General features: G+C 43.2%; 1 protein-coding gene across 1 annotated transcript; it reads right to left on the bottom strand.

Moving 5' to 3' along the window:
* Positions 1-1,717: 1,717 nt before the first annotated feature.
* Positions 1,718-11,916, bottom strand: CDC23 (cell division cycle 23). Its single transcript, XM_079964333.1, has 16 exons — positions 11,736-11,916; positions 10,286-10,358; positions 9,484-9,621; positions 9,252-9,294; positions 8,794-8,899; positions 8,447-8,579; positions 7,954-8,131; positions 7,771-7,868; positions 6,909-6,990; positions 6,613-6,766; positions 6,271-6,390; positions 5,699-5,774; positions 5,140-5,201; positions 4,390-4,468; positions 4,045-4,164; positions 1,718-2,978 (listed from the first exon to the last, which is right to left on the bottom strand). The coding sequence occupies exons 1-16, from the start codon at positions 11,873-11,875 to the stop codon at positions 2,808-2,810; spliced, it is 1,773 nt and encodes a 590-aa protein (XP_079820459.1). The 5' UTR covers positions 11,876-11,916; the 3' UTR covers positions 1,718-2,807.
* Between the last annotated feature and the right edge of the window lie 15 nt (positions 11,917-11,931).

The following is an 11,931-nucleotide window of genomic DNA, read 5'->3' on the forward strand; positions in this document are numbered from 1 at the left end:
TTGTCAGCCATCTTCCGATGCGCCACCTAGTGGCCCCCTTTCCCCTCCAAAATTGAAGGCGAAATCTGTGTGCGTCCTATGGGGCAAATACAGGCTTTCGCTGAAGCTTGGAGAGCGAGAGGGGTTGGTGCGCACCGACCCCTCTCGCTCTCCAGGCTTCAGGAAGCTATCAGCAAGCCTGCGGAGCCCGTGGGAGTTCCCGCAGGGCTCCCCAGGCTGCGGATAGCAGCCTGCCGCCCGGCGTGAGAGGCGCCCTGAAGCAGAGCGCCCCTCGCGCTGGGCAGACATCAGCCAGCCCCACCAGCTCGGGGGACAGCATGGAGGCGGAGCGCCGCCATACCGCTGTTCCCCGACCTGGTTTTGGGGGGGGGGGAAATAAAGGGGGGAATTTTCTTTTATTTCCCCCCAAAAAACCTAGGTGCGTCCTATGGGACGAAAAATACGGTAATCTAGCTCCTTGGGAGTGGGTAGAAGAACAGACTATATTTTCCAATAGTACTACTCTTAGTATAAATAAAAGTACTTAACTGATGCTATATTGGATTCCCTTAAGACAATTATGAGCAGTGCAAACTATTCCAAACCAACAAGACAGATAATAACTACATCTGTTACAATCTATGGGCATAAATCCTGACAAAGTTCCAAGTCTGGCCTGCTAATTCCGGTTCTTGACTGAGGGCACAAATAGAAAGGACTCCTATGTTTTATTAAGGTTGTAGTTTTAAATCATGGCTATAATTCTACAGCAGTGGTGAGAAACCTGTTGCAGGCATCACATACTGACATCAGGGCAAGATGTCTACTCTAAAAATACCAGGTTTAAACTGATTCTTAGAGGTGGTAAAGTATTGTAATTTTCCTATATTTAGTCTTCTACAAAGCTGAAACCAAGGCATATACTATTAGATACTGAAAACATACAGAGTAGAGCAAATTATGTGTGCTACATTTTCTAAAAGCACTCACCAGGAAATTACCCTAGAGACTTAACTGTTACTTAGGCAGTGGCACAGCAGGTGTGGTTCTGGGGGGTCAATAATTAAAATTATATATGATTTACACCAAACCTCTATACAATTTTGACAACCTATAATACCCTAAATAGGCAGAATCCTTATTTACATGGTGTCTGGGTTTTGTTTTGCATATATTGCAAGTATGGTGCAGATTGGGATGCAGTGGATTAATAACTGCATTAACGAGAAAAATGTTAGCCTCCATTATCATTGGTTTTCAGTGCTAAGCAAGGCTATCTAGGATATAAGCTAAGTTAGTACAGTGCTGGCAGAGCTGGACCAAGACATTTTGCTGCCTAAGGCCAAGGTACTTTGGCACACAAGACAGAAAATCCCACAACTGCTTTTCCCCAGGAGTAAAAATACATTAAAAATAAATGTAGTATTTACAGCCCTTTCATGGCACCTAAAATCAGCCGTGACACTGCCCAATGGTAGGGGTGGCCTTGAATGTTTGAATTTGACAAGACAGATCTGGGCCCAAGTTTGTAGCTCACTGACCATGAATCAGTCTCTCGTAGTCTACCCACCACCACCACCAATTGTGATGATAAAATGAGGGCTCTGTATGAACCCCTGCCTGCAAGGATCTCCAGATAAGATAAAAATTAACAAAATGTGAGTGCTCTAGCCCCAACATCTGTGCTGTACAACAGAAGTCAAAGTTCTGTGTTTTACTAACATAAATGACAAGAATGTGTAGTAAAAACAATTTAATAGTGGAAGCAGAATTCAAGCTTGCTTGATACCATTACCTGCTCAACTGTAGACAAGTCAAGTTTGCATACCTGAATTCTCATGTCAGCTGAAGAAATTCATACCATTGTTATTCTTTACCACCTAGTTTTTTCTGCTAAGTCACATTGAGGATAGATCACAACCATTATTTTATGTCATAGGATCATATTCAACAAAACTGCATCCCTGCTAGGATACTAGTTTACAACACCCCAGCTTCTAGTTCAAAGAACTAAGCAATAGGTTTTTTTTCTACTGAACAGTTATGTTGTGTTCCTGGGCAACAAAAATGTGTAGATGAGTTTTGCCACTCAAATAGTGGTGGATACTTCTAGAGCTCGTATATATGGAAAAGCTATGTCAACACTGCACTCTTATCTTAATGAACACATAGAAGTCCCACCACTTCATTGTTACCAGGCTACACAACAGCATCGGCTGCTGCATTAGTAAGAGAAAATATGGGATATGAATTACTACATTTTTCACCCATGGACTGCCGTTTGTCTAGCACAAATGTAGACACCTTTGCTCTCTCCACTGGCTCCTTTTACCAGCTAGATAATCTAACACAGCGATTTTGCTTGAAAAGTAACTAAAACCAAAAGGACAAGGGACCAAGTGATGCAAGGACATTCTTTCCATCATGAAATAAGAACGAGGCAGCATCATTTCTCCTCCAAAAGATGACACACTGGTAGCCAGCAAGACATTACGAAGGAATGCCATGAGCATGACAGGCAAAGAAGCAACTCCAGTTGATGTCAATGGAGGAAAGTGACCTTGGAATCCCTTCTTACACCAAGATGTCATGCTAGAAAGCAGAGGCATAACAGGAGTAGAATGGATTCAGTCTCTCACTATGAAATATGTTGCCACCAGCTTTTGATGCCCGCAATGTAACTATCTTCAACAATGAGTTATCAGCCCTTCTAGGAAGGCATCACTGGATACAGAACTCTCCTTAGAGAGGCAGCATTAGAAGGAAAAACCCAGGCTCCAGCCGGATTACAGTTGCAGTTCACATCAGCCCAGAGAGGTAGGCACACTTTAAGGTGTAATATTGGACAAGTTCAGGGGTGACACACGGCGTGTTGGAGTGTTATTGGCAGATAGTGAAGACGGAAGCAAGAAAGGTGTGGCAATCTCTGTGGATGAGGTCTCCCCTTGATTTCGTAACTGTAAGATTTGCCGCAAGAGGGCCTTCCCTTCTTCTCTTGTCTGGAAGAGAAATGAAGTTGCATGAGCAAAGAGCAAACACAGTGCAGTAACTAGAAAGGGGGCACATGGGTGTTCCTGTGCAAAGATCAGCCATTCTGAATTGCAATCAGACTTGTGGTTCAATGTCAGATCTAGCGAGCCTTTAGATACTGCAAATCCCATGATATATTTCTCCCTGAAGTGGCTACTCCAGCAAAATATTCACCAACTCTGGGGTGAGGAACCTCTGGCTCATGTGCCAAATTTGGCCTGCAAAACTGTTTTCTCTAAACCATGCCCACCTGTCCCATACCCAGTGTCCTATGTGACATCAGGTGTGGAGAAGGTAGAGACATGGCTTTGTCAACTGCACAACCAAGATTCTCTTTAAGAAAGCTGGCTGTCAAGCATTTGGGAAGTGCTGAACAATGAAACTTTGACAGGTGAGGCAGGGCAACTTACCTGTCGATCATCTGATATCACAATGCCACCCACCTGTCAAAGTTGGCCCAATGGGGTGGGTAACATCTGGCCTGCTGTGCCAAAAGGATTCCACATGCCAAACAAACTCATCAACAGGATTCTAAATACTTTACTTCCTGTTCATGCTTTCTCTTTATCTATTTCAAGGGCAAGCTGCAGGCCATATAAAGCCCACTAAGAGGTTTTTGGGTGGCTTGCAAGCACATATCTGGACATTTTCATGTTTTATCCATGTAACTAGCAACACATTTCTTACCAAGCAAAAACTAGCTACCTCCATTTCCACAAGGAATGAAAACTTTTTAGCAGATTTCCTTAGTTGCTTTTCACAAAGCTCTTGTCATGATCTGGTGTATTATTGATTGGTTCTATTAGTAGAGGTAGATGGGCGAACACTCTGACAATCCTGAAGGATTTAGATTGTTGTTCTAGAAAAGGGTTGGGCTTTCAGCCTCTCTTTTAGGTTCTTTTAGTATGACTTAACACATGTGTGGCCTCAAACCATTATAGCCATACCCAAGAGTGGTCTCAGTGGTGGCACTGTGGGTGGAAGCAGGCATGGGACCCAGTGAAGAAGTCCACAGATGATGTGTTGGCTACTCACGTCATTGAATGCACAGCATTTCTGGGCACAGGCTGAGGCTTCATCCCAGAGTTTACACTTGAAATAATATTGAGCCAGGTAGCGGAAGGCAGTGCTTACTTCCAGGTGCTCCACTATCTCCTAGAATAGAACAAAGGTATTCATGGTTTGGTTCAGGGTAAATTCATTTCTTATATGAAGATTTAGTATTAACCTGAGAGAAACTGAGTATTTACAACTTTTTATTTAAAAAGTCCAATTTAAATACAATGTTTTTCTTTTTTAAAAAAACAACAAACACCTGTTTTTATCCACTCTGTATATCCTTCACTCTTTCATTCCCAAAATCATTTGGAACTGACTCACCCCACAAGAATAGATATCTTGTATGTATTTGATATAGCACTGAGCAGCTTGCTCCGATTCATTCAACTGTTCATGAAGCCTGGGAAAGAAAAAGCAAAAGCAAAAGTGTGTTCTTGCTTAAAGGATAAGACCACCACTATAACAGAAGAAGCTACCTCTTGTCCACTATAAGTATTCAGTATGTAGTTGATGGGATTATCCTAATAACAAATTACATGCTTTGGAGTAAGCCTAGGTAGCCTATCAAATGTGAGCTGCATTTATGGGGGGAAAGACATTAAGCAATGTCTTAATCTCAGCGCCTGTCACTCACAGGTATTTCCCAGGGGTCATTTTCATCAAGGTAGGCAAACATCCCATTTCCATACTGTAGCAATTTTAGTTTTATATTTATCTTGATATACATAATAAAATACTTTTTATACTTAGTTTATGTGTAGCCATTTAATTATTGCCAGAACCTGTATGAATGCACATTGTGTGACTCACCAAGAACACATGTGGATACCAAGAACTATGGAAAAACCACTAATAGTTATCCAGAATATTGCTGCCATAAAGGTCAAAGATAATCTGGAGTACTTCCCCTAAATAATTTCCTGGGATCACAAGGACTAAGAGCTATGCAGAAAGACAGGAAACATCCACATCATAACGTCTGCAGACTAAGATTTCAGTCCAAAAGGCAGTGGTCAGATAAGGAGGTTTGGCCAATCTATCCAAGAAAAGCAATATAAAACTACTACTTACTTTGCTAGTTTCACCAGTGCCATTTTTTCCACATCTCCAACAGCATAGGCTCTCCAATAACACTGTCAAGAAAAAAACAACAAATGCAAAAGTGTCTAGTCCAGAGGCAAAGGTGATATTGCCTACTATCCTGCCTAGCAGAGATGAATGAATAGTATGAAGCATATCAGAAGTAACATAATGCAAGACTATAGGAGTGATAACTCCAATAAACCTAGCTCCAAGTTTTAGACAACATTTCCCTCTTTTTTTTCGAACAGAGGATGAAGAAAAAAAGCCATCAGAAGATCTGATTGCTATTATTACATGGAAGAAAAGTGCAAACAGAATAAAAGCTCAGTTCTGGAAACTGCTCAATTTTTAGCACTTTCCCCCAGTACCTATGTTCCAGCTACATAATCTACATTCACCAGTCCATTCTCAAGAGGCAATGAATGGACAGAGGCAATTCAATTGTTATGACAAAACAGCACAGCAGAAATACACTAACATTTCCTTTATCTGGTTCAGGATAATGCCCACTGCTGCTGCTCAAATGCAAATCCATGTCCCGCCCTACCTTTTTGGCTTCCACTAGCTGATTCAATTTCTCGTAACATTCTCCAAGAGCTACCAGCATACGGGAATCATTGGGCCTGTGAAAAACATGAAACTATCAGCTGGCTCACAAAAAAACCAAACAAGCTCAGACTTCTAAAGCTACCTAAAACCCAATGAGCACTAAGCCTCATTTTTAAATCTTACAGCACAACAGTCTTTTTTTTGTCTACGTCCCAAAAGAAGAGACTAAAATCAAACACTTAAAACCCAGCTGTTGGGACTTGTTATGATTTCAAAACTGAGTTTTAAAATTTGGATTGTCCCATGCACCCTTCCTTTAACTGTAGAGTAGGGAAGAGTCTGGGAGCAATGGAGAGATACGGGGAGATTATCTTTTAAATGACAGTTAAGATCCCCTGCCTCTGGCCAATCTCAAGTCTGCACTGAAACGTTAGATTTTGTAATTTGCAGGACAGCCATGGCAATGCACATCCCTATCTCATTTATAGCAAGCTGGCTCCATACGCTGATAATGGCAGCTATTAAAAAAGAGTTAGACACAAGGACAGTATCTATACTGGGCAGTTTTACCTGAGCTGATGGGCCCGCCGATAGTAATAGAGACAGTAAAAGGGCATCTTGAGGATCTCATATGTTTGCCCCAATCCGTACCATGCTCTGTAGTCTCTTTTATTCACTTCTATGGCATGTCTAGAAGAGAGAAAGCTACAGGAATTCTTTGAAAGAGTATACAGGTATACGGCACAAATGGAGGTAAGATCATAACAGTCTACATTTGTTAAAAAAGAAATGCACAAGCAGAATCAATTGGGAGAATAACAACAACAGAAAAAGATCTTGTTAAAAGTACTCCCCACCCTAGGTGGAAACCAGAAGTAAGCCTTCTTTTTTGGAAGGCATCTGCACACGCACCTATATGCCTGAATAGCTGCTGATGTGTTTTTCATTTCCATATATTCGTGTCCCATGAGGGTCCATGCTCCAAGGTATCGAGGATTCAGCTTCAACGCTCTCTGGAAGTAGAGAGCTGCTTTTTCATGCTGTGAGCGCAAACTATAGTAGTTCCCTATGGCAAAAGCACAATGAAAAGTGAGCAGAGAGCAGCCAGGGGCTGGGAAACAACAACTCTACTAACACTCTTTCATGTGAAAGAGGATCATGTCCTGCAGCTTCCTCCCATCCCTCTTCAAGCAAGTAAGGTCTCTCACCAATCACACAGCAGGTCTCCACACGGTACTTGTCAATCTCACATAGGTTGTGGGCCAGATAGCTCAGTTCAGGCTTCATACTCTAGTGGGATAAAGGAAAGTGGTAAGCTTAAGGACAGGTGCCAGTGGGTGGGGGTGGAACTGCAGGGATGGAAACACACTCTTGTAACACCACTGCATGAAAAAAAAAAAGAAGGAACAGCTTTTCAAGCCACAAAATCAGTCAGTAGGTTGTCTGAACTAGGAGAGTACAATGAGAACAACAAATCTTGGGATGTTTGGACGTCATCAGCAATGGACTACCAAAGACTTGGCAATTTCATACAATATCCAGAATAACTTCACAAACTGGTTCAAGGCAACTGGAACATCTCCCTGTAGCAAATGTTTCCTGATTCTGTTTGCCATTATATTCTCTCACTTGATAGTGCAATGCTGTTATTTCCTTACAGACCAAATTTCCCTACTAGGGTTTACCACTAAGAAAACATGAGTAAGTTTAAGGGATATAGACAGAAAAGTTCTGTACACAAATTGAAGGATTGTGAGCAATTTAAGGTTGAGGTAGGGTCATATGCAGTAGCGGCCAGCATGGTAGTACAGGAAGTGACTGCCTACCTGGCTCCCCAATGCAATGCATCGCTGCCAGTTACCAAGGCGTCAGGCAGCAGGGAACTCAGCAGAATACAGACAGACAGCTCAGCCAATCCAATGCTCCTCCCACTGTGCCAAGCTCCCTGCTCCCTCCCACTCTCCCTTTCAGTAACATGGCTTTGGGAAGACTGCTAAGCAATTGTATCCTGCCCACACCACCCACTGCTCAACCTATAATGTAATTCAGATTGAGAAAAAAAGTACTCACCCTGACATAGAGCAGATTAGAGAAGGTGTCCATATTTTCTATCCTGTAAGGGTCCTGTTTTCTTAGTTCATTGAAGATGGACAAAGCTTTATCAATATCTGAGGAAAGAGAAAGGCAGGCACTCAGGGGGAAAAAGCAGGAAACAAAACACCAGAAGGCCCAAATCTGGAAGGATTCACTGACCTCTGATATTGTGATAGGCCACTGCAATCTGAGAGATAATGTAGGTGCTCTTTGAAAATCCTGCATCAATAAGACTCTGGTACTTCTGCAAGGCCTCATCTATCAGCTGCAGCTCTGTGTAGATGTGTGCCAGGAAGAACTCCTTTATCCAGGTATCTGGCAAGGACAGGAACTTCAGCTGGCAACAACCAAAAACAAAGAGGGACACATTTAGAGAAGCAGTCTACAGCAGCCCCCAAGAACTGCAGGAAAGGTTAGAATGGAAAGAATGCTAACACCTCCAACTGCTACTGAATTACTTAAGGTTTGCTGGTAAATTCAAGTATTCCAACTTAGAAAAACCATCAAACACAGTATCGACCTCATGATAGTTCATGGATCAAATTGTACCAGAAAATAGTGGCCAGATCTGAATTTATATCCTGCCTTTCCTCCCAAAGAAATCCAGGGCAGCAATCATCACACACCTGCACCTGAGAATCCCACAAATTACCATTTCTTTGTCCGTGATCAAGTTACAAAGCTCCAGCCAGGCCCCCCAGTGCAATGGCAAAACATGGGTAGCTTCAACAAACACATCAATGGCCTCTTTCACCAGGTCCAGCTTTCGTAACACAACTCCATACCTAGGGGGATACAGAGAAAGAGTAAGAGAGACACTACTAGGGCAAGAGCCTATGCCATCCCCGTGCCCTAGCCTGACATTTTGTGTGGCGAATTGCATGCACACAAACAGACAAGAATCCCTATTCATTTCACAATCCCAACTTCATCATACCCGGATGTAAACATATGGCTATTCCCTACAATATGTCATTAGGGCATCACTTCAGTGCTTACAGATAAAGGCCAAATCCATCCAGCTCTCTGGCTTTGCGTTTCTTGCTAAGCTCTACCCGTAGCTCTCTTAGAACTTCATTCTTCACCTGCCCCTTTTCCAACGGACCTGTAAACAGAGTAATCTCTTATTTGGTACCATTAGCAGCACGTGTTTATAAAAACATTTTTAAATATTGCACTGCAAAGATTCTGCCAAAGTTTTGTTTAAAGCAAAGGGTGGTACTATCGCAAAACGTTTTGAGGACTACTGCTTTAGACAGATGCTGAACTAGCTCAAATACAGAACAATGTATGATGGGGAAAGGGAAGTTAATTTAGAAGTTAAATTTTGCTGATGTTTTGCATTTTCTTTTTTAAAAAATCAATCAATAGTTGAAGAAAAAATAAGTTGTAGTCTTGGAAATTGTAAATCAAGCGTCAAAAGCCAAACTGGAGAAAGTTGTGTGTTGGTTTCTTACCCAGACTATCCACTGTTTCATCATCCTTCTTTTTTTCACCTGACTGCAAACAAACAAATTTTTAAAAGAATTTTAAGAACCAGCAATTTTCTATCATGAGATGTTCACTGGACATGGGTCCAGCTACTAGAAGCAAAAAGAATAAAACTTCACTTTCTAGATATATCACATAATCTTTATGAAGAGAGGGAGGAAATCAAGGAACGGGAACTGATTTATCTTATTAACTCACCAGGTATCTGGAGTACATATATAGAAAATAGGCCTTCTGGCTCTTGCAGCCCCGGAGGAAGTAAGCAGCCCTGTCATACTCTTTCAGATCAAAGTAAGATTTAGCAAGGGTGTAAGCATCCAAGTCACGAGCATCCTCCTAACAACAACAAAAAAATTAAAAAGTTAAATTCCAATGTAATGATTTCCTTAGACACCTTCGTCTGTCAAGTAACAAAAGCAAATGCTTTTCTTGCTTTTGGTTTCCACTGAAAGACAAAATACAGGGTTGAAAACAGCAGTTCTCAAATAATGCCTGGCTGACCAAATTCCTATTCTTTAATACAATTTGAGCTTCTCTGAGAATAACAGAAAATCAGTTTAATTTTATGATATTTTAAGCTTTGGTAACAAGAGAGCAAAGTGAGAGGGATTAAGCCCACACAAGCTAAAAAGAAGGGATCCTAAGAAAGCAAACTGGTTGCATTACAAATTGTTTGCCTGGCAAGTGACCCTAGCACTGCTAGAAGAAATATTGGGAACCAAGGGTCCTCTAATCTTTGGATTGCAGCCAGAACCCTTCCCTCCAACTCAGCTACAAAGAACTGAGCATTAAATAAATGTGCACCTCTCTCATCCCTTCCTTAAACAAGTAAAGCATTCAAGTGGATTAGACATGCAAACCGACTTGCAAATGGAGCCTGCTTGTCTTTTTTCTAGCATTACTGTTTTCAATTTTAAAGTTATGATTTTCTAGGATACTACATCAGAGCAGCCTCATCTGTTTTATGTGTTGCAAAAACGAGCCCTCCTCCCGTACGTACCTCTGTGAGTTCAGGAGCAGGAGGCAGCTCATTAAAGGGCAGAGGGTCCAGGGCAAAAGCCAGCTCTGAGGCCCTACAACAAGAAAGCCCACTGCAGCTTAAAAAACACCACTTTCTGCCAGTCTGGGTCACAATACAGTGGTACCTCGGGTTACAAACACTTCGGGTTACAGACTCCGCTAACCCAGAAGTAGTACCTCGGGTTAATAACTTTACCTCAGGATGAGAACAGAAATTGTGCAGCGGCAGCGGGAGGCCCCATTAGCTAAAGTGGTACCTCAGGTTAAGAACGGATTTTAGGTTAAGAACAGACCTCCAGAACGAATTAAGTACATAACCAGAGGTACCACTGTACTCATTACATACAACAGGGGAAGGGAACCTTTTTCTTTACAAGGGCCATTTTCCCTCATACGCAACTTTCCGGGGGCAGCATGATGCTGGGGTGTGGGTGGGTGTGCGCACATGTGTGTGTAGAGGCAAAGAGTGGGAGGCACAACTGATGTGATTCTCACCTTTGTACAACAGGCAGTCTCCTATGTTTCCAGGCTCACTGCATCCAGGCAAAAACCCTTGAGGACACAGAGAAGGACCATGGTAGTGTGTAGCCTGGGGAAGAGCCATAGCCAGGAGGCAGTTTCAAGAGCAGGACACAGCAGCTTGATGAGCTGCACTTGGCCCCCAGGACTAAGGTTCTCCAACATGCACAATAGCATGAAGAGACTCCCCATACACAGGGATGGATTTAGGTTTGATGAGGCCCTAAGCTACTGAAGGTAATGGGGCCCTTTATATGTCCAGCTGTCCTTTGTCAACAACAAATTGTTGCTTTTTTTGGTATTGAATATATGCTATATGGTACTTTATGGATCTAACAGGTCCATACACAACACAAAACACTGTTGCTGTATGTAGGTTTTATTTTATTTGTTTTTAGCTTGTATTTTGGAAATGTACATCCAGGGTTTTTTTTAAAATTTAAATTTTTGGGGGGCCCTCAAGCGAGTGGGGCCCTAAGCTATAGCTTGTTTAGCCTATATGTAAATCCAGCACTGCCCATACATCCTCACATGGCAGGCGGCCTGCAGCCCGATATAGCTGGCACTTCAATGTGCACATTGTATACAGGCCCATCATAAGCTATACTTAAGCAACCTTAGTAACTAGCAGAACGGCGTTCCCCCATAATAGACAGCCAGCCCCCTACTACAATTCAGCAGTGCAATAGCCGAATGACACCTGGCCATGCCCAAGAGTTAGCAAGCGGTGCGCAGGCTGCCGAGGTCTTTTATTCCTCGCCCTTCCCTATGGCGACAGCATCCCGTCGCCCCAGAGCGCCCCTTGCAGCCTGCGGAGCCCCCGTTTTGCTGGAGATCCTGCACGCAGCCCTCCCGCGACTCGGTGGAGAGCACGCGCAGCCCTTTCTCCGCCGCCGCCGCCGCCGCCTCACCACTTCCCGCTGTGCTGCAGGCCGCGCTCCCGGCTCCGCTCCGCCACGTCCAGCAGCTGCTTCTTGATCCCGCGCAGGTCGGAGAAATCCGCACTGGTGGACCCGGCCACAACCGCGGGCGCCGTGGTTGTCGCCGCCATCTTCCCGCAGACGCAAGCGCCGACCAACCAAAGCCAAGCCTCGCTCCGCGGCTCGC

This window comes from Podarcis cretensis (genome assembly GCF_951804945.1).
Source record: "Podarcis cretensis genome assembly, chromosome: 2".
Classification (NCBI taxonomy): domain Eukaryota; kingdom Metazoa; phylum Chordata; class Lepidosauria; order Squamata; family Lacertidae; genus Podarcis; species Podarcis cretensis.